The sequence below is a fragment of the Podarcis pityusensis genome, assembly GCF_964106645.2.
Source record: "Podarcis pityusensis genome assembly, chromosome: 14".
In the NCBI taxonomy this organism is placed as follows: domain Eukaryota; kingdom Metazoa; phylum Chordata; class Lepidosauria; order Squamata; family Lacertidae; genus Podarcis; species Podarcis pityusensis.
This window is the reverse complement of record NC_138039.1, coordinates 30,521,693-30,545,457: the sequence shown is the minus strand read 5'-3', so window position 1 is coordinate 30,545,457 and position 23,765 is coordinate 30,521,693. Positions and strand designations below refer to the sequence as shown.

At 43.6% G+C, this 23,765-nt stretch overlaps 1 protein-coding gene across 7 annotated transcripts in view; it reads right to left on the bottom strand.

The window, feature by feature from the left end:
- Positions 1–10,608: 10,608 nt before the first annotated feature.
- MCTP2 (multiple C2 and transmembrane domain containing 2) overlaps positions 10,609–23,765 on the bottom strand; it is a 120,602-nt gene continuing 107,445 nt past the window's right edge. For all 7 annotated transcript variants that reach the window (XM_080982120.1, XM_080982117.1, XM_080982119.1 and 4 more), the window contains 4 exons: positions 21,696–21,805; positions 18,046–18,155; positions 16,937–17,034; positions 10,609–14,298 (listed from right to left, as the gene is read on the bottom strand). In XM_080982120.1, coding sequence (XP_080838246.1) covers positions 14,230–14,298; positions 16,937–17,034; positions 18,046–18,155; positions 21,696–21,805 — 387 coding nt within the window. In that variant the 3' untranslated portion in view covers positions 10,609–14,229. The remainder of the gene's footprint in view (positions 14,299–16,936; positions 17,035–18,045; positions 18,156–21,695; positions 21,806–23,765) is intronic.

Sequence of the window (23,765 nt, the reverse complement as noted above, 5' to 3'; positions counted from 1 at the left end):
TTATTCCTATTGTCAAACAGGGGAGGGGGGAAAATTAACCTTCGTATTAACCTTCCAAGAAAGAAATCAAATAAAAAATAAGAACAATTCCTCCTTTCAACCAGCCAGCAGCTTTAGAGCTGTGGCATGTTTTCCATAGGAAAAAAAAGAGAGAGATTTCTCCAGAAGATCTGTATGAAAGAAAACTGACTTTTGGAAAGTACGAATGTGAATATGGTTTATCTTCCTTTCTCCCTCTCCATCTCCATCTATTCCTCCTTTCTCTCCCCATCCCGCTTCACACCAGGGAAACAGGGACCCCTCTGATAAATTGTTATGGATCACTATGGTTACGGTTCAAAGAGGAGTCAAAAAGCAATTTTGATGGGATGCATCAGAGAAGGTTGGGAAGAAATGCCCCTCTTTGTCAGGATTTCAGGACAGCTGTAACAACATTTCAGAATCCACGCAAGTGTGAAATAACAGTGATATTGTAGAGCACTAAATGCTAGCATGCGCAGCACACACTTGCAAACACCCTCCCCTGATTTTAATGTCACATTATATAAGAGAGCAGGAAGTGTTTGCTACCTGTTGTGCTTCCTGTCTTTTAATTAAAGAGCATTAGGGTGAACCAGGAGACAAAAAGGGAAAGGGAAAAGAATAAGGGTGGCCAACAAACCCAATAAATCCATTCATGGTCACTTAGGTCATCTGAGGAAATTTTACTCACTGGTAACTAGGCATGGGCAAATCTGACAATTGTGGATCCCTTCTTATTCTTATCTTTCCACTTTTAAGTTCAGTTCCACACACCCTCCTGAAAATTCATCTGCATTTTAGTGTGTATTTTTCCTAATCTACACATTTAGTATGCATTTTTGCCTAATCACACTTTTCCTGTCGTACCTTGGTTCTCGAAAGTAATCTGTTCCTGAAGTCTGTTCGACTTCTGAAATGTTCGAAAACCAAGACACAGCTTCCAATTGCCTGCAGGAGCTTCCTGCAATCAAGTGGAAACTGCGTTGGACGTCAGGCTTCTGAAAAACGTTCAAAAACTGGAACACTTACTTCCGGGTTTTCAGCATTTGGGAGCCAAAACATACGAGTACCAAGGCATTCGAGAACCAAGGTACGACTATATGTACACATCAGTTGGCTGGAGAACTGCAGGGCAAAATTCGGAGGGATGTGCATTTTGAAGAAATGCTTTTGTTTCATTTCACATACTGTTTCATAAAGTACAAGTTAGATAAATTCGCCAGTAAATTTAATCTTTCCTCCACTCCTGTTCGCAATGGACCCTACAGACATCCACAGGGCGTTGACCTGGAAATGGCAGGTATGATGTATATTCAAAATCTGGAAAATGTATAAATTTAAAAAATACAACGCAAAACAAAACATATTGTTTCATAAAGTACATGTTAGATAAATTCACCTTTAAATTGAATTTCTCTTCCACTCCTGCTGGCAATGGACCTTACAGACTTCCGCAGGGCAGTGACCTGGAAGGAAAGGAATCAAACCCAGGACCTTCTGCATGCAAAGCATGTGTTCTGCCATTGAGCTACAGGCCTTCTTCAGTGAAAACTAGATGATTATTTGTATTAGATAACATTTAAACACTTTAATACCTTTCCCCCCCATTTTCATATATATAATCCAGAGATTTGTTTGCTATAATTACATTTCAAACCTGTTAGAGAAATCCAAATCCATTGTGGGGGACTCTGGAAGGGAAAAGATTGCAATCCAAGAAGTCAGTCTCCAGTTCATACTGCAGAGCCTCTCTCCTGGAAGATGCTGGGAAAATGCCCACCTAATTTGGCAAGATTCTTGAATCCCAGCTGGACAGCAGCTCACTCGTGACCCTTGATGCTTGAACTACTGTATTGAATAGACCGATCCGCAAAGAAGCTTCTTGTCATTTTCTGAGAACAGGAAAAAAGAAAGCTGGGCACTCAAAGCAACAAATCAAGCTTTTGCCAAGAAGGTGAGAGCACATGAGAGGGGTTAGATCTCATATAACCCCTGTTCTAAAACAGCTCATTGGCTGCCATTTTGTTTCCAGGCCCAATTCAGTATTTAAAGCACTAAATAACTTAGGCCCCAAATAACGGAGAGACTCCTTTTCCCCCTACAGACCATCTCCAGTGCTAAGACAAGCCCAGGGGACCCTTTTGGTACTTCCACCATTCTCAGAAGCTCAGGGGTGGCATGGGAGAAGGTAGGGCCGGATTTAGGTTTGACGAGGCCCTAAGCTACTGAATGTAATGGGGCCCTTTATATGTCCAGCTGTCCTTTGTCAACAACAAATTGCTGCTGTTTTTTTGTGTTGAATATATGCTAAATGGTAATTTATAGACCTAATAGATATCTAAAGCCATTTTCACATTATTCCATGCAACCAGTCCATGCAGAATGTAGGCACCCTATATATAGAAATAAGCAAATAAGTGATATTTTAGGGAGCAGGCTAGCAGGCATGGCCCATTACTTACATCACAGGAGCCTACACAACACTAAACAATGTTGCTGTATGTAGGATTTATTTTATTTGTTTTTTATCTTATATTTTGGGAATGTACATGCAGTTTTTTTCCCTTTAATTTTTTTTTGGGGGGGGGCAAGAGTGTGGGGCCCTAAGCTATAGCTTGCTTAGCTTAAACGTAAATCCAGCACTGGGAGAGGGTATTCTCTGTGGCAGCTCCTAAGCTAAGAAATTCACTCCCCACAGAGGTGAATCTAGCATCTTCACTATATAGCGGCTGTCGAATGCTGGAGATGCACTTCTTTACTTTCACTTTCGAAAGTAAAGGTGTATCCCTATTCTTGTGATTTTAATTGGCTTTCAGTGTTGTATTTTAAATGGCTGTGACCTATCCTAGGACCTCGGGGTGAGTGGCAACTTAACAATAACATTGGGAGCAAGCAACATGAACCCTCACCTGTGGGAGATGCTGTAGCTTTAGATCTCTAGGTGCTGTGCTGAAATCTGCCTTCTGATTTCTTTGTTCTCCCTTTGGAGGGGGGACCCCATATTTCTGCTTTATTCTCAGAGCCCTTGTGAATTTCTTTAGAATTTCATTGGATGTGGCATATTGAGCTTACCTTATCCTTGCAAGGTGACCAAGGTTGGTATGTGTGTGCTTTTGCTTTCCAGTAAATCGTGTCCTCCATCATGGTGGGCACATGTTGCGGTGAGATCACCTAAACTGCCTCCTTGTTGTTGGGGCAGGACCTTTTGGATAGCGACAACATCCCATTGGTTGCCCATCAGTTGCTGGGGTAGAAATTTGGCCTATTGGGTCATCTATTGGCTACCGAGGGGCTATTTAAGCTGCTGCACATTGCTGGGAGCTTTCTCTTTCTTACGACGTGCATCGGATCACCCGCCTTCCCTCCCTATATTTAGGGCTGTTCTTTGGCCTTGCTATGCCTGTCTAGGGGTCATCTGTTTTTGGACCAGGGGCCTGGTAGGAATTTTGGCATTTGGCTGATTGGCTGTTGCTGTTTGGTTTTTGCCTACTGTGTAGCAAATCGTCACAACTTTGTAAGGTTGGCTGTTAGGCATTGTTTTGCGGAGGGGAAGTGGTTGGCTGTGCTTGCCCCTCCATTGGTGTTGCTAGGGAATTCCGTTAAAGGAATCCAGGGGCTTGCCTTGCTTTAGTCTGAACCCTGTCACAGGGCTAGGGCAGCGCCAGAGTCCCTGGGAGCATCTGGGTTGAGCTGAGAGACCGAAGCTAGCTTTGTGCTCCCCCAGAATGCTTTCCCTTACTGACTTCTGGTGGTGCCCAGTGTCAGTCCTGTTCCTGCCACTGTGTAGGTTCAAGTATTCTGGAACCAATGCCTAAGCAACCACTCACATGCTGTAATCAATAAAGTTGTGGCCAAAATTAATGCCAAAAACCTTAAACTAAATTCTGTGTCTATTGTGTCTTTATTTTGGGGGTGGTTTGGGGGGGTCTTCACACGCAAACATTTCCTAGCACTCTTCAGCTCCCCTCAACTGCCCTTGCTTCCTGATCTGAAAGCCTGTTTCTGCAAAGAAACAAGTAGAAGTTTCTGAAAGGTTCCAGAGTTTTCCTTTATGTATGGGAGTGGCACTCTGGGCTTAATTGGGATCAGCTGGAAGGGCCAATAAGAAGAAGACTACTTGGCTTTGTTTTTGCAGATGCTTGATGTCTGACCGAAGAGTGCTGCCTGTGAATTCTGTTGAAGGGCTGTTGCTGTGATTTACAACGTGCTGTTGATAAGACTTCTGTTTGAAAGTATACTGTTAATTGTTGTTAATGTCAACAGTTGAAACCATTTCTTTTGCAACCATAATACTTGTACCCTGTCTGGGAATAAAATCTCTTGACTGAGACTTTAGTTTAGTGAGTCATCTTTAAAACAACTTTATTATTGTTCACCACTTCCATGCAAGAAAGAAGCTAAACTCTGCTAAAGCAGTTTAAAAGAGGTTTTACCTACATACAGTATCTGCACAGCGAAAGTGTGTGTGGACAGTAACCTCTAATAATCCATTAAGGCTGAGTACTGCAAATGAGTAGGGAGGTGATGTGTTGAATGAATGAAAGGGCAATCACGAACAGCCCCCAGCTGCTTCAAAAATCTTACACCTCACCCGTGATAATTTCACTGAATTTTTCTCTCCTCTTACAGAATTTCTTTTCTCTGTATATATATTTATGGGATACGTTTTCAGTGCTGTATTGTAGAAAGCAAATCTGTGGCTGTATCTCGGTTCAGCACACAACCACTGAACACAGTATGCCTACATCATGCTAGTTCAGATCTTTTGGAGTCTGCTTGGGGGGGAAACTTTTGATTCTGATTTGCCTTAGTATCTTCAGCTACTATAAAAATCCATTAGATTCCCGCCCGACACCATTGCCTCACAGCCTCTGCTACCCTAGAGGCCTTTGACAAAGTTAATTTGAAATTACTGTAAAGGTAGAGCCTATTTTATGCCTTTGAAAGTTAAAATAGCCAGAGTCTGGTGTATCTCTAGAGAGGAAAAAAAGGGAAGGTGTCAGAACTCAGCTGGTAAATAAGATGTTACCGTGTGAAGCATGGGAGAAACAGAGTTCTTTTCCTTCTTTGTAAAGGCTCTACCTGTGTAACATGAAGGGGAGAATCGGTGACAGACACATTAAAACACCATTAAACTGTGAAATGGAACACAGTGTGAAAATAGATTTAACCTTCACAGCGTATCGATCTCTACCCTGTGCCGTGCCTAAGTTCTTGGACAACTGTTTTATAATAGGTTTTTACTCATTTTCCTGTTGCTATTCCGACTTCCTCAGAGGAGTGTGTTATTTCTAAAAGATCCTGACAGCTAAGGCTGGGGAGGGAGAGAGGAAGAGGGAGAAAGCGAAGTTATTTTTTCAGCTACCCCTTTGCTTGGGAAGGTTGCAACCAAAAGTCATCCTTGCAAAAAGAAAGTACTCTGCCAAGACAGAATCTGTAAGGTTTCGTAACTGAACAGCTCCAGCCCGTATTGTTTCCTCCATCTTGACCCACTATGGAGAGAAGAAACCGCACCAAGATGACTTTGTGTTGTGTAACACAATTCAATCAATGTAAAGTGTGAGAAAAGTGGGCAATTATTGGCTAGTCACTAACACTCCTTTTCTGGGCAAGGTGATGGAGAGACTACTTTGGTGCAAGTAGAGATGTTCTTGGAAAATACCAATATTCTCGACCCATTTCAGTTTGGCTTCAGGTCCTAAATGGCACTGGTCACCTTTATGAGTCACCTTTATTATGTTAGGGATGGGGGACTGCAACCATATTGCTGGAACTTGATTTCTCAGTGGCTTTTTATACCATCAACCATGGACTGGTGCTGCGTGATGGGAATTGATGGTGCTGTGCTCCAGGGCTTCCACTCCTACCAGCAGGTACACTATCTAGAGGGGGGCCAAGGGGCCAGAGGCCCCCCCATATTTTCATGAAGGGGGCTGGGTCCCTCCCCCCAAATTCTGTGGCAATCCTCTAAAGGATTTGCCAGGACGAAGCGTCTTTGCCTTGCTGCATCACTCTGGCAATCCCCAGAGCGATTCCCTGAAAGGCACGCTGGTGATCTCTGCTGGGGATGCACAGGGTGAAGCATCTTCACCTCGCATGTCCCTTTCACAAGGTAAGGTGGATGGCAGTGGGTGGGTGGGGGATGGTGGGCTGAGTAGGCCTGGCCGGACTGGGGGGGGGGGCATCGCATGTGTGACATCATGCATGTGCAACGCGCGCACACACACCCCCGAAAAAAATGTTGGTTGCAACTCAGTGTGCCTACCAGCAAGACCATTCACAGGGAGTAGCATTGGGTGCCTGCCTGCTAAATTTCTGACATTTGCACTCTGGAGTCCCTTTGGTACCATCTTTGCCCCCAAGCCCACATTCCCTGCCTGTTTGTGCTCCTGTCTCAGTGCTGTCTATGCTGGCATGACCATAGAATGGAAGATGGCAGGATCCCCAAGGTCATGCTCTACAGGGAGATGGCTTCAGGAACCAGACCTACTGACAGACCAACTCTGCATGATAAAAGATGTATGCAATCGTGACAGGAGGGCTGGCAACATCAGCCACGCTGTGTGGGAATCCCTTGCAGAGAACCGCAGTGCCTGAATAACAATAATAATAAGGTAAAGGATCCCTGGGCGGTTAAGTCCAGTCAAAGGCGACTATGGGGTTGCAGCACTCATCTCACTTTCAGGCTGAGGGAGCTGGCATTTGTCCACAGACAGCTTTCCGGGTCATATGGCCAGCTTCTGGTGCAACGGGACACCATGATGGAAATCAGAGCGCACAGAAATGCCATTTACCTTCCCGCCGCAGCGGTACCTATTTATCTACTTGCACTGGTGTGCTTTCAAACTGCTAAGTTGGCAGGAGTTGGGACAGAGCAACGGGAGCTCACCCCGTCATGGGGATTTGAACTGCTGACCTTCTGATTCGCAAGCCCAAGAGACTCAGTGGTTTAGACCACAGTGCCACCAGCATCCCTTACTTGGCCCAGTAGCAGATTGGCAGCCACTGCAAATCAAAAGGCGACTCTGGGGTATGGTGCTCATCTCGCTTTCAGGCCGAGGGAGCCAGCGTTTGTCCACAGACAGATTTCTAGGTCATGTGGCCAGCAGGACTAAGCAGCTTCTGGTGCAACAGAACACCATGATGGAAACCAAAGCGCATGGAAATGCCATTTACCTTCCTGCCGCAGCGGTACCTATTTATCTACTTGCACTGGTGTGCTTTCGAACTGCTAAGTTGGCAGGAGCTGAGACAGAGCAACAGGAACTAACCCCGTCATGCGGATTCGAACCAACAGTCAGGTCAGGTAAGTGACCAGAGGAGGAATGGCCACTGGGAGAAGCACAGAGAGACGGAACTGTGGTGCAACTGTAGCCGTACAGCCAGACGCCTTCATCTGCAACAAAACATGTCTCTCCAGGGGTGCAAACTTGAATATAATATTGGAGAGCGGTAAGGTCCGCCCCATATAATCAATCACAAGGCATGGCACACACAAGCACACCATTTGAATGGCATTGACCATCAACTGGGGGGAGGTGATCCCTTCAACTATTTTATTGGGCAAGGGTGTCTATCCCATATTGGTCTATATAGCCACAGCAGATGATGTAACCTTCCAATAGTTTGACCTCAGCAGGCAGACAGATGCCATCAACAAGAACAACAACAACAACTGGAAGTAATTGGGAGTGCACATTGGATTTGGAGCACAGTGTTGCCAGTATGCTGATGACACTCAACCCGACTTCTCTGTAGCAAGCATTTGATGATGATGAATTAAATTTCTCTAGTGCCCTCCATCCACAGATGATTTTTGCAATAATTAATAGGATTGTGTTGCTAATTTCCCCTTTATTTTATGGTTTTTGTGGCTTTATGATGTTGTTATGTATTTTTGTACTGCCATGGAATGAGTTGATAGGTAAGATATAAATTAATAAATTAATATAAATAGACCACAACTACCTATTGGGTGTATAAGGGATAAGGTGGTCTCTCAGGTAACCTGGCCTTATATGTTAGTACCAACACCTTGAACTTGTTCCAGTAGCAGATTGGCAGGCTTTGCAAATCTTGCAAGCTGGATGCCACGTGGGGGTATTATTATTATTATTATTATTATTAAAATTTGTATACCGCCGTATACCCGCAGGTCTCAGGGAGGTTACAACATAAAATCACAATATAAAAACACAAAGTACATAATCAAAATAAAAACAAAAACAACCCCCAATAACCTCCCCCTTCTCCAACACATTTTAAATGGGCATTAGATGTCAATCAGCTAAAGGCCTGGTTAAAGAGGAACATTTTTGCCTGGCGCCTAAAGATGCATAATGAAGGCACCCGGTGAACCTCCCTGCGGAGAACATTCCACAAACAGGGAGCCACTGCAGAAAAGGCCTGTTCTGCAGGTATGGTAGATGGGACCGTAAGCAAGGCTTATTAAAGGAGCTTCCAAGGGGAGGCTGGGACAAAGGAAGGAGGTGGAGCTTTGAATGAGTGGGCCTGTGGTTTGGCAGAGTGGGAATTATGGCATCTTCAATTTTAGGAGACAGCAGCCACCACTGTTGACTTTATAATCTACTCACATCTTTTTTCACTGGACTGCACTTCGCCCCATCCTGGGCAAGAAAATGCCCAGAGCCTAGGATATCATAGGCAAAAAATCGCTACCAAGAACTAAAGGAGAGGATTTCCCCCTTAAAGGACCATTGAAAATGGATAAACAATTAAAAATGTATTGAAAGTAGAAAGTGGGGGGGGGGAGAAAAAGAGAAATAATTTCTAATTAATTCTAGTGCCCTGCGCAACCCCAGTCTATTTGTAATCCTACAGGGAACATCTTTATTGATCTGGGGGACGTTGCTGCAGACTTCTGATGCTTATCTCAGCATAAAAATAGGCTCTCGTGATGAGCAGTGATTTAATTACATGACAATCACCGTTAACAGTGCATGGCGAAGACCCCCCTCCCCCCCCAAAAAAAAATATGCAGAGGAAGACTGGCAGTGATAAATGTGAGCCGATGGCTTTGACTTTCAGTAAAGTCATCCACTGCCAGGAATGGTAGGAAACCAATCCCCCTCCCTTCTTCCTTTTCCACCTCACTCACCCCGCCCCCCAGTCTTTTCTGTTTCTTAGAAAGCAGCTTGCTCTGTTTGAGATGTGCCCAAGGGATCTTAAGACATATTGGTGGGTGGGATAAGAGAGAGAAAGTGGAAGAAGGGGAGAGGATTATGATCAAAGCAAGGCTTAAACCATATGACAGTTGAACTTGCCACCATGTGATGCCTCTGAGGACATTGCTGTTTCGTTGCACAGGTGCTCTTCGGGAAAATTTGCTGGAAAAAAATGTTTCCCGCAGTTCAGCACATTTTAAAAGTGTGCTTGGAGAGTAGACCAAATTTAGGCTTCTCAAAATTTGTCACCTGGGATGTCACCATCATACTTCTCACAGCATAGCCTTCCAAACCATGATAAGCAAATTTAGGAGTAGCCATTCAAATTTCAGCTGAACTCCGTAGATATTTCTTTCTGCTTTTTCAAATTTTCACTGCTTCTGTTTCAGTACCTTTCCTTCAATGTTGTCAGCTGCATGTTATGTGAGAGCACAATGCATCTTGGGATTTGTAGTCCTGGTTGTTGCCATTCTGGTGACGTTTACTCTATCACGGGCTGCATAGTTGTACAAATATATCCATAGTATGGCATGGCGCTTGCAGTATTTATCTCTGCACAACATTATGGGATTTGAAGAGATGCCAAAATACCAACATTTTCACACCAAAGCTTTGCAAGGACACAGATATCGCAAAAATGTATGATTGTCAGGAAAAGAAGAAGAAAAAACCATTGTGTTGCAGGTGGAACACTCCACAGATTTGTCCAAAAAATTGACAGACTTTTAATATGGATGCCACAGTTTTTGAGCAGGATTCAGAAGTCCTGAACTGCAGTAGAAATCCACACAAATTGCCAATGGCAAGTCTTTCAAATACATGAAGAATTATCACCATGGCTAGGTCTTCCTTTCTTGGAAGTTTCCGTGCAACTCATCTTGTATAAGATGTGTATGCATGATTTAAGACTGATAAGAGTTAGGGACCTCCACATTCTTGGACTATCCCTGTCTATTTAACCCACCAGTTTACTTCTCTGTCTCCTTGATGTTTAGACTGGCATGTCTTAGGTTACATCCTGTTTGCAACTCCCTCGTCCTCATGCTGCTTTGGGATTTTTCAAAATGAATTTTCTTTTCTTAAAAAGCAAATAAACACTGCCCTTCAATTTATGCCCCCAGTCTGACAAAGCCCATATTTCCCCATGCATATTCTCTCTATGAGGATTATTACATTTGTTTTACCATCACATTACATTTCAGTAGCCTTCTCCGTTCGCTTCAGTGGAATACAAATGGAGAACGGTCCTCTACTGAAGTCAGTGGGTAAGCCATACATATTCTGCTTCTCCCCCATAAGGCACTACTGGATCAGATTGCAAACGAACACAGCTATAGAGGCAAACACACAAATACACACATCTTGGCTGGATTTGGATGAAATAAAACCCTTAACTCATGCAAAAAGAAGAAGATGACCCTTTACTGTGAAATAAAATATATTCCACGTTGATATTTATTGTGCCATCAAAATGTTTTCTGTATATAAAAAAAGGAATCTCCCATAAACCAAACCCACAGAAAGCTGCTCAAAGTAACTGGATACATCTGATGGAAAGCAAGTGGATCCAACATCAAGTGATCTGGTATGAATTTTCATGGCATGCATTATGCATGTGGGTCTAGGAATAACAAATGGATATCAAGACCCAGGATATTTCTATCCAAGGCAAAAATGTTATCAGATATGGATTTGGAGACCTGCTGTCTTTGTAACACACCCCACAGCTTTCAGTGAACCAGTCTTGGATCAGCTGAAGGAATTCAATCATCCTCTGCTAAGAAACTTTCCAGAGTTGTCCTCATCCCAATGTGATGTTTCTTCACCTGCTTCACTCTGCTGCTTCACAGGAACTTAAGGATGTAAGAATTGGCTTGCAGGATCATAGAAAGACCCATTTAGACCAGTATTCCAAAGCTAGTCAAGAAGAAACCCACTTTGGAATCTCACATATTGGGCATAAAGGATATTACATTCCACACTGGCCGTCTCATGTAAAGGTAAATGGACCCCTGACCATTAGGCCAAGTCGAGAATGACTCTGGGGTTGCAGCGCTCATTTCACTTTACTGGCTGAGGGAGCCGGCGTACAGCTTCCGGGTCATGTGGCCAGCATGACTAAGCCACTTCTGGCGAACCAGAGCAGCACACGGAAACGCCGTTTACCTTCCCGCTGGAGCGGTACCTATTTATCTACTTGTACTTCGTGCTTTTGAACTGCTAGGTTGGCAGGAGCTGGGACCGAGCAATGGGAGCTCACCCTATCATGGGGATTCGAACCGCCGACCTTCTGATCAGCAAGCCCTAGGCTCAATGGTTTAACCCACAGCGCCACCCGTGTCCCGCCATCTCATGTAGGAATGCATAAATCTGTCAATCCTGGTTTTCTTGCTTTAACCATCTTATATTCTGCTTTCCACATTTCAGCAGCAATTTGCAATTTTAAAAAAACCTTATTCACCAGTGTTTCTCCTAATATATACACATACACATTTTTCTATGCAGCTTTGACAAATATACACATTTTCCCAAACAATTTCCCCCAGTATAAGGCATTTTTGTATATTATTTTCATTAATATATGCACTTGTATGCCCACCTTCCCCTAATATATGCTTTTTTGTATTCAGAAAAATGCAAATTCTGAAAGCTGCCTGTGTTTCAGTATGTATATTGTTTTAGAAAGTGCACATTAGGTAGGTTCACCTTTAATTGCAAACGGAATCCATTCCCCCCCATCCCCACCAGAGTTCTTTGTTTTTAAAGAATAACTTTTTAAAAAGTTATGTTCCCTCTTGCCTTTCCTCTTGAAGGATAGGGCTTGCCTGGGAACTGAATCATTATAGCCTTTTCATATACAAAGCAAGAATTATGCCTCTAGATTTGCCTTCCTCAACCACACTCAATTGTTGTTGTTGTTGTTGTTTAGTCGTTTAGTCGTGTCCGACTCTTCGCAACCCCATGGACCAGAGCACACCAGGCACTCCTGTCTTCCACTGCCTCCTGCAGTTTGATCAAACTCATGCTGGTAGCTTCGAGAACACTGTCCAACCATCTCGTCCTCTGTCGTCCCCTTCTCCTTGTGCCCCCCATCTTTCCCAACATCAGGGTCTTTTCCAGGGAGTCTTCTCTTCTCATGAGGTGGCCAAAGTATTGGAGCCTCCGCTTCACGATCTGTCCTTCCAGAGAGCACTCAGGGCTGATTTCCTTAAGAATGGAGAGGTTTGATCTTCTTGCAGTCCATGGGACTCTCAAGAGTCTCCTCCAGCACACACTCCTCATTTACTGGACTACAACTCCCATTGTCCCTGGGCAATTCTAGCAGGGGTTGTAGTCTAACAACATCTGGGACCCAGCCTAGAGTGGAAAAGGCTGCTCTTGGGAACCAGCAATTGGGAACCTTCAGCCTATGAGCCTAATTAAACCCAGCAGGCGGTCCTAATTCACCCATAATGCTTTTTTCTCCAACCATGGTCCCCTGTCTTACACCTAATGTCTTATGATCAGGTTTTGGTCAGGTAAAGATTTTGCTCCCTACCAAAAACAGGGCTTGGAAGCACTGCTGATCCACTGACTGCCAGTGGTTGCAAAGCCCTGTGCCTTTACCCACATGATTTGAAGACAAACTGCGTAGGCAAAGGAAGTAGGGTTTGCAGTCTAATCAGTGGTCCTTACAGAGCTCTGCCAATCAGCTGGTCATCAGTGCCTTTGCCCATGCAGCTTGACAATGGAAGCACTTCACCCAACATCATGGTGATTGGCAGGTTCTGCAGCCCTGCCCACCTGTCAAAATGATCTGTGGGTGTCGAGTGATCTGAGAATCCAGCCCACTAGCTGGAAAAGTTTCACCGTCTCCACTCTTGACCAATGCGTGGCATCAAAGGAATAACTAAAATACATTCAGGGGATTTGATGAACACACACAACTCTGGATTCCACAACCATGTTCTCTTCTCTTCTGCTTTTCAGGCATAATTTCCCCTGTTTGCAAGACAGACTAGGACTCAAAAGTCACTTCAGTCCTCTAAATGCGACTAGCAATGTATAATGCAACACAACCACCATCCAGATTGCACATTTTTAAAATAGCTCATTAAAAAAAATAAATCACAGGCATTTTTGTTATAGCATTTTCTTTGGTGTGATGCAAATCAATGCATATAAGGTTATAAAAAATACTTTGCATATGTAGTGTTGGCAAGTCTTTAGATTAAGGTGTGGCGGGAAGGGACAAAGAGTTTGATAAGATGGAATTTTAGAAGGTAAAATCGGAAATCCATAGGGTCCAGAGAAGATTTGCTTCTGGTATTCCTGTTGAGTGGCTGATTGAAGGAAGTCTGTTGCCAGCAAAAGACTCCTCCCAAGAACAGCAGCAGGTACAAACAGTTTAAAATGAATAAACATCAGCAGCATCTGCTGGGTGAGAAAAAAATGAGACTGCTACAGCACTAAGCAATTTCTCGTAATTATGATAGAACAATTTATCAAACTGTACATTGCTTAAAGCCGAAGTTGGGCACCAAAGACTCACTAATTGAGAGTTGAATACCATCTACACACTGTCATTTGGCCTAACAATGACTCTTTTCTTCTATCTTGAAGCCAATCTGCTGGATATGTTTTAAAAAGTAAAGTAACCCAGAACATTTCATATCAGCTTTGTTAATCTGCTGTGCGAAGCAAAAAGAGAAAGATTGTTTTTCTATGATACAAAAATCAGAGGAAGTCCCTTGTATGGTTTCGACTCCAAAATCCACGCTGAAAGCCATTCCAGGTTCTACAGTTCTCATTTGGTTCTTACAGGGGCATATCAATGTGCTTGGGAAAAGAGTCAGATACACAGGATATATCTATATATGTTGATGCATGTCTTGCAGATGAAACATCTTGGACACAAGGCAGGGACCACAGCACTGGACTGATCAGGAGAGGGCAGGAGAGGGTACCCTGCGTGTACATTTGCAATGGAGTGTGTCTGTCTATGTGTGTGTGCACGCACATGACGCATTCCAAGCTTCATATCCTACAGAGCGCTCCGTTTCTTCCTAATGGGACTAGAGCCACTGTATGGTTTCAATTCAGCACGTTGCACCTGTAAAAACAAACAGACGTCACGTTTGCAACAAGGTAACCCAAGCTCACTACGCTGTGCATTAATGGCTCCCCAAGGAAAAGCCGAGGGAAAAACTAAGGAAGGTTCAAAAGTAATGAATCATTTTCTAAACACAGTAACATGGGGGATTAATTGCAGGAAGGATTTGAAAAGTCATGCATCATTTCTTGAAAACCAAAATATTAAAACCAGATTTTTTTTTTCCTAATGAGATGCAACTGAGCGGGAGGCGGGGAGAGGGGTCTTCCACCTGACTTTGGCATTTGGCAGAAAAGGCCTCATTCCATTTTATTTTTAGTTCTCTTTCATGGAGTTTGATAAAGGAATGGGACCCCCTCCCACCACGTCATGTGGCAAGTGTGTAATTCTTTCAGAATTTGGAGCACATAGTGTCTACATTTGTTTACAATACTCAACATAGTGTCTACAATTATCATTTCTTATTTGCTTCCATCCATTATGGAGAAACAGCTGTATTCAGAGCAGTGCTAAGGGAAGTGTTCCATCAGCACAAGGAATTATTGCTGTGCAATGGAACTTTCTTCCCTTCTCCTTCCCCTGTATGCCCCCTAAATCTGTTCTGGGGTTCCCCAACCCCCAGAGCAGATTTGGGGATGGTGCAGGGCAGACATGTGGGGGTGCAAATTGGGATACATTAGTGCTAGTGATAATCTTGCACCCACACAATGATTTGGTTGAATATCACTCTCAGGCATATTCAACAAAAACAATAAAGGAAACCCAAAGCAAGATGTCTGAACAAAACCTTATTTCATTAAATGCAAGCCACAAGGTCACTAATACAAGTTAGTTTTGGTTTGACACAGTAAAGCCAAACTTTATCTAAACTTGGATGTTCCCGGTCCTGTTGACCCTTTGTGACTGGACCTTCTTCACTCTGACAGATTGACTTGTGTACAGAATCTCTCTTTCAAAGCATACAACCATTCTCTTTAAATTTCGCATTTAATTAAGCTAATTAATTAATATACCGCCCTATACCTGGAGGTCTCACCTTGCAAAATGGTTGTTCCCAAACCCAGTTGGACCTGAGTCTATGCATATTTAGCTTCATGAATTTCATGAAGTGGTCCTCTGTGTACAAAACCTCCTCCAAAAATAAGCGTATTGGCATTTAAATTAAAGTGTCATGAGACTCTCTGTCTTATGCTTCAGCGACAGACTTACACAGCTACTCATCTAGAATTTATCCAGGTCAAAACACAATAATGACATCTTCCTCTCTCCAGCTCCACACTTTAAAAAAAAAAAAAACAAATCGAAAACAGAACCACCACCGAATGTTGTGTTTGTGGAAGGATTAGGAAATGTATGCAACAAAGAACCACCCCAAAATGTTGTCTTGGTGGAAGGAATAGGAAATGTATGCAACAATTCTAGGTAACAACAACAACAATAATAATAATTATATGTCGCCCATCTGGCTGGGTTTCTCCAGCCACTTTGGGTGGCTCCCAACAGAGTATTAAAAACACAATTAAGCATCAAACATTAAAAACTTCCCTAAACAGGGCTGCCTTCAGATGTCTTCTAAAAGGTAGGCAATGGTAAACTGTCTGCTTCTGTTAGGGTGCTTCCAGATGACCTGTTTATTGAATATTCATTTTGATGTGCTGGTAGGGAGTTTAGATGTTGCTGCATCAGGGCAAAAGTTATCACACACTTGCCAGTGCATTTCCCCATCCTAATTGCAAGAAGTCCAAGCTTTGGGGGATATGGGTAGATAAAGGGGCCTGGAGGGCCACATTCGTCCCCTGGGTCTGAGGTTCACTGCCCCTGCTCAAAGGCCACCAAGGATAAGAGAAACCGCTCAAGCAAAATTCATAAATGCAAAACCTGAAATGCAACCTAAACAGAAAAACAGGAAAGCAACTTATTTCTGTATATAAATATTAATGCATGCCGCCAGTACAAATCCTGCATCTTCTACAAGAAAGAATTGGTGCAGACAGCGAGAGCAGACAGCGAGAGCAGAAAATACACTTAAGCTTAATGACTTTGTAGACTGGGCAGAAGCAAACAGAGATAAACTGGGATTCTGTCTGCCCAGAGGGTTTCCTCTAATGACTAGCCTGTTGGACCTTGATGCTTCTGGTCAAGAGCTGTTCGTCAAATGGCATAAAAGGATGTCAAGTTCACATGCCTTTTAAAACAAACCGGGAGCCAGAGATGTTTTGCTGCTTAAAGCAGAACTTAAACAGTGTCTAAGGGTCAATACTGTTGTAAAGTCTTGCTGAACCATTCAGACACCAGTTCAGGGCTGCCCTGCCCATGACACAGAGTGAGGCAGGCGCTTCGAGCATGGGAAGCCCAAATGAAATAATGTTAAAATCAGAGCAAAGGTGGCTGGGAGAAGTGGGTCTGTGACCGTTTTAGAAAGAGAGCGCTTTGGGGGATACAATTCCTTTCCATTTGGGTTTTCATCCCTCCCTTTTCCTGTGTCTGCCTCCTCCTTTCCCTTCCCACCCTGGTTTATGGTTTCTTCAGATGCCTTATCTCCTCTAGCCCAAATGCCCCTTCCGTGTGTTCCTCCAGTGCTGCACCTGGTGGCTCTTTGGGCTGGTGTCTCTGTTGGACGCAGCCATTCATTACTTACCCTTTGAACATCAGATGGCACCCTGGAGAGGAAGTCGAGCAACTCATTATTGTCAATGGCATAAGGGTTTCTAAGCTTCTTAGTAAATTTATTTATGCCTGCGAATGGAAACACCAACATAAAACATGGTTTTGTTTTGTTTTTGTTTGTTTTTAAAAAGGCGGTGATAAAACAGACACATCACACTATAGAAAAGGCCTTACTTGCTCAGGCAGGAAAGGGAGGAGGAGTTTAACAAGAAAAAATTAGTGCGAAAATACGGACAAGCCAGACACGTGTTGCTGTCATGTGGAATCATTCACAAACATCTTTCCTTAAAGGAAGTGGTGGGAGGTTTATTACAAAGCAAGCCGGCTTGTCTCGGCAATGAAAAGTCCCATTGTTCAAAAAAAGGGGGGGGGAGCAGAGAAGCAAGAACGGCCATCACTCAGAACTTAAGTGATGCATTTCTGGCTACATTTTGGCCTTGGGGAGGGGATGACCCATTGCAAAATATACCAAGTTGTGAGTGTCCCCTTCCATTCTGTGCATTCTCATTAGGGAGAGTGACAATTTAAATTCATGGGCCATTCCTAATTGACAAGGCTAGGGATGGGAGACAGGAATTCAGTTTGATTCACATTTTTAATGCAGACCTACCTAATTTGCAATGTCCAAAGCCATATATGAATTGAAATACAGTTATCCTCCAATATTCACACATCTCTGAATTTGTGATGGGGTTTTCTAGCCCAAGTAAGGTATACAAAACCACATATATACAAGGGGAAACTGCACAAAACTGCCTATTTCAGTGACAACATACAGAGCTACAATTTCCAGAGTGGTTTAACAAGCAGTTCCTCTTTCCACGGAACTCTGGGAAGAGTAGGTCTGTGAGGGGAATAAGGGCCTACCAACTCACAGCTCCCAGAGCTGAAGGGGGGGCAATGACTCTTCAGAGTGGTACCATAGTGCTTTATTTATTTATTTTTTATCATAATTTTTATTGAGTTTTCCATATTTCATTTCAGTTCAATACACATATTCACAACTTATATTATTTGCTCAAAATGAGCTTTGACTTCCTTCCGTACCATAGTGCTTTAAATGTATGATGACCAACTTACCCCAGATTAAAACGATGTACCTTAGTGGTATGTAATACAGGGTGATCATGACTACTGCAAGGACTAAACAGGCCAGGCTAGAGAGGAAAGGAACTGTCCAGTTGAATGTGCTGTGGAAAAACAGGAAAAATCAAGAAGAGAGAAGTTTGTTGTTTCGTGTTCACAGATATTTCACATTTTGCAAATGCAGCCATGACTCGCATGGTATTCCATTCAACAAGAGAATGCCACTGGAATGCAAAAGTGAAGGCTACATGTTCTGACTTTCATTTCCTTGGAAACCAATGAGATATACAGCTGAACCGCACATGTTAGAGCTTTGCTCAACGACGTGCAGATGTGAACAGGCCACCACAGATAACAGCACCACATGCAGATTCAAACACAAGGCCAGTTCACACATTTGGGCTAAATCTAGTTGTTATAGCTGCTGCTAAGGCAAGTCCCTGCCATCTCCAGGTGTGGCCTAGTAAACAAGCATGAAGTAACACCTTTACTTTCCTAGGAAAAGTGGCATCTTCATGTGCACCTCCAATGTTATCTCTCCCCCACCCCAAGCAGTCTAATTGTGTACTCATCAAAGCATGAGCACTTTTGTATTCACACAACTCTGATGGAGATGACTTCTCCATTGGCTTCTGCATGGACCAATCTACTACCGGTAGTGAAAACTGCTGCTAGGAGGGCAAACCCATTCCTTACAATGAATTTTCTTAGAGGAAGTGACCCTTTGTTTCCACCACACAATAGCAGCTAAGTCAAAAAGCCCTGCTGGAAATTGAAGGAGACCCTGCTTCTATCAGTTTCCATGAGAGTTGCTTTGATGTGTGGCACTTGGTCTGGGGGTACAAGCACAATCAAGGCTTTATAAGGGGGGACAGATAAATTTATGGAGCCATGATAGGAATATGCTAGCTTTAGTGTCATGGGATGGGGCTGCCTCTGAATACCAGTGGCTGGGAATTGCAAGAGGGGAGCTCTTGTGCTCAGGTTCTGTTTGTGAGCTTCCCACTGGGGCATCTGGTAGGCCACTGTGAGAACAGGATGCTGGACTATATGGGTTATTGGCCTGACCCAGTAGCCCTCCAGATACAGTTGGGGTCTAGCTCCCCTTAACCCCAGCCAGTATGGCCAACCATCAGTGATGATGGGAGTTGTAGTTCAGCAACAGCTGGAGGGTCAAAGGTTCCCTGCTCCTGGTGCAGGGAGAGCCTGGTGAGAGGTGTATCTTGGGAAGGGGGAATCTCCTAGGGAGAGTCCCAAGAGCTAGACAGGTATGCAATGTAAACATCTTCAAAGCCTGATGTTGGTGCAATCAGATGTGCTGAAATGGAGGCGCACCAATTGACTCATGAAGAACACTTTGTCTTTATTGATTTCTTTTTTTGTTTAAGGAAGTATGGTGGGGGCCTGAGAAGAAATAATGCCTCTCTCAGCTTCAATGAAGGCCTTACAATTTGAATTAAAGCAGGGGGTAAAGCGTACTTGCCCACAAACACATGGAAAATATTTTTAAGTCTGCCAACCCCAACAGAACAGAGCTATTTAAAGATCCCTTTGATAGGAAGGGTTATGCAGATGGAAGCGCTTATCCAAACCGTCATGACACTCGCTAAAACTACACTGGTGGACTTCTCCCCCTTCCCTCTCAGTCCCTAGCAACTTTAATATTGAGTTACAATGGGATTCCTGGAGGATTAGAGATGGCAGCCATATTAATGCCCCAGTGAGTTCTTAGGGATCATTGTAATCAAAATGAATATGGGTCACCCGGCGTCCCAAGCCTTCCTGCCATCCAGCTGCAAGGAGAACACAGCCCTCTGTTCACAGGCAAGGCCATCCCTTGGCCATTTCCCACACAGCTGGGACAGATGTTGCAGAATAACAACACACATGGATCTGTTGCATTTTTAGACCCCACACGGCTGTTCTTTTAAAGAGCGGAACTGTTGACAAGCCTCAATTTGTGTGTTTCAAAGAGGAAGGTCACACAGTTGTGCCAGTGCATGAGAGAGAGAGAAGAAGAATCACTCTTTGCTTCTTGGGGGATAAGCCATGCCAGAGAGTGGCCCAGTGTACATTACACAGTTTTGCCACTGAGGCTAAGCAGGACTGGAAGCTGTAAATTGGAAGGATGACAGACTGGGTGGGAACCATACCTAAGATGTTCTGAGATCCTTGGAAAATATGTGGGATGGTACATATGTAAAGAATTAAAACAGGGGTGGACAACCTGTAGCCCTCCAAATATGGTTGGAGTCTAACTTCCATCAGCCCCATCTAGTAATGCCAATGGTCAGGGATGATGGGAGTTGTAGTCCAGCAACATCTGAAGACCCCAGGTTCCTCATCCCTGGATTAAAGCAAATTAGTAGGTGTAACGAAAAGGCAACAAAGGTTGCTGGCTTTTCACTCTTCCTCCCAACTTGACGGTCACCAACTTAGAAGGCTTTAAAAGAAGATAAGACAAATTCATGGAGGATAAGGCTACGCATAGCTACTAGGCATGATTGCTATGTTCTGCCTCTGCTGTTAGAGGAAGCATGCCTCTGATTACAAGTTGCTGGCTGGAAATCACAAGTGGAGAGAGCATGCTGTTGCACTTAAGTTCTGCTTGTGGGTTTCCCAGAGGCATATGGTTTGTCACTATGCAAACAGAATGCTGGACTTGATAGGCTGGGCATTTGGCTCGAGTCAGCAAGACTCTTCTTCTGTTTCCCATTTCCAGTAGGGCTCAGTAGTTTAATAGTAACACAGAAACACAAGGGAAGGTCAGAGGGATGTCACTGTTAGGAACCAGGCCTGTGCAGGCGTGAGACAGCATTTCAGAAGCACAAGACAATAATGTGGTCTCAGTTCATCTGAACTATCCTGAAATCAGTCTAAGGGACTCCGCCCCATCTTAGTTTCCCAAATACAGTGGTACCTCGGATTACATATGCTTCAGGTTACAGACTCTGCTAACCCAGAAATAGTACCTCGGGTTAAGAACTTTGCTTCAGAATGAGAACAGAAATCGCGTGGCAGCAGCAGGAGGCCCCATTAGCTAAAGTGGTGCTTCAGGTTAAGAACAGTGTCAGGTTAAGAACAGACCTCCAGAACGAATTAAGTACGTAACCAGAGGTAGCACTGTAAAGCCTTTAGTTGCTTCTGGATCAGGGTATTTTTACAGAGGATGAGATGGATGAGATTTGCAGAGCTAAGGTAGTGCCAGTGAACACACACAACATACTTAACTCAGATCACCTGCCCCTATTGATAGTGATGGGACAAAAAAGGCAATGTTGGAGCTTACTGCTGTATCATTTTGTGCTCCTCTGCTGAAGGCAAGGGGGAGAGAGAGGTAGTTTTGGAAAATCCATGAGCACAGGTCTCAAAACGGTTTCCAGAGAGGCTGGAAACAATGTCCAGAGATAAACCAAAGCATGCTTTTTCAGAAGCTTCCATGCATAATTTGCATGAAAGAGACCGAAAGAGAAATGAATGAATTGTTACAATGATGGGTGTCGTCACCAGTGAACTGAACACAGTGTAATAAATGAGCGTTCTGCCATTTGAGATTTGCTTCCAGCACTTCCCAGTTCAATCTTTTGTTTTCAGTCATGGCATTCAGAAACATTTCAGAGCATGGGAGCAACACTTTCACTTACTTCTTTATCCTCTCTGCAAAAGATGCGATTTCCTCCAAAAGTGTTTGGACTGTTATAACAATGTCTTGAACCATGTGGATTCTTTCTATCAAGCCTTTTTTATCAGATTCCTGGGAGGATTAAGGAAAAGAAAGGCAAGGGGGTGGGGGAGAAAAGAAAAACACAAATGCATAAGGTTTGCATGTCCTAAAATTGTCCCAGACAATGAGGGTTGTAAGAAGATTATTGTAAGATGTTTGGTAATATCTTTCAGCACAGCAAAGTTTGAAATTCAAGCACTCAAACCGTCTGGAGAGGTAACCTGGAAACCTATGGTATTCATTATGAATATTCTATTTCAAGACTTAAAACAACAGAAACCTACACTTCTGTAGGTTTAGCACTTTGGTGGAAGGTTCCTTCAGGTCACTTGAAAGTTCTTGGAACTGCAAAGCTGCTTATAAGAGAGGCAAAATATGGCACAGAAAGAGATGTTTTCAGAAACTTATATCCTTTGAAACAGGCTCCCCCAAACTGGGGCCCTTCTAGATGTTTTGAACTACAACCTCCATCAGCAACAGTCCACACAGCCATATCACCGAGGATGAAAATAAACCAAGGATTGGCAATATGGTGTCCTCTACATGTGGCAGGCCACAATGCCCATCAGCTGCAGCTAGTCAGAGACGATGGGAATTGTCACCCAGGACACCCAGGACACAACACTGACTACCTCAAAACTATACACTACAAGGCAAACACAGGCTGCTCATCCATGTGTTTTCCCCATAAGACCATCCTAGCAGATGGATGGGGATGCTTAACCCTCCCAATCATTGTTTGTTCCCTACAAATGCTTCCCTCCTCAGATGTTATCTCTGTACACACAGGTTTGGGCACATGTGTTTGCCAGCAAGCAGCTCCATGTAGCCTTCTCCTGCCTTGGCACAGGTCACAGCACACAGTGAGGCCTATGCTTAAAAATCTAGCAGGGTCACCCAGTGCTTTGCCTGGCTCACTCTAACTTCTGGCCAATTCTTCATGGCAACAGAATTTAAAACACACACACATACACACAATACCAAGATATTCCAGGGCAAGCCTGTTCTTGCAACCTGGAACTGTGAAGAATATCATCTGGCAGCTGGATATGCATCCTGCTGACTTTGTTTACACATCTTAGATTGTGCTACAAAAATGTGGTGATGACACACTTTAGCAAACACAACATTAAATCTTCTTGTTGCAGACTATCTGGACTGCCTGCAACTCAGAGATCAAGTTAAAATGAAGTCACCGATTTATGCTGAAGGACGTCCTAAGAGTCATATGGGGGTCCGTATCTATATTAATAGCCATATGAATCTACATCTGTCTCTATCAATCTGTATATAACATCACAAGGGCTAAGAAATCCAGTGAACATGTGAGTGGACTGCTGGTTAATCTGGGTTAGCTTCTGGCCTAAACTATAATTTATCACAGTGATGGGAAACTACTGTATTCTTACATGACCACTCTGCTCTCCTAGTAGAGGTCTAGAGCGGAGATTTCCAAACTGTGTGTTGTAGTGTGTGTCGGCTGCAGTGTGTAGGTGTGTCACGTGAACGCTCTCCGTGCTTCTCCTGGGGCTGGAAAGGCCCAGTTTAACCTCTGGTTTGCTAATAAAACAGAATTATTCTGTCAAGAAATGATGCATGTCTAAAAAGCGTGTCACCAACATGAAAAGTTTGGAAAGCTCTGGTCTAGGGGCTAGAAATAAGCTGCAAGACTGAAGATCTGTCTCCCATACACTTTTAAAATTGGACACAAGCCTCATATTTGTACATGATTAGGCAGGGGAAAGTTTAAGCCTGTGGACTTGCCTGTCTTTTCTTGGCTCACACTGCATTTTATTTATTTACCTAAGCATTTATAATTTGCACTTTAATGCAAGCATAACAAGGCGGTATACAACATAGATTATACTGTTCTTAAAAAGAAAAAGAATATTGCAAAGGCATGTCAAAATTATAGTTTTCAGAGAAGTTCTAAAAGAAGACGGATGAATCCTGCCCAGTGTCTATGGGTAGGGACTTCTACAGGGCAAGG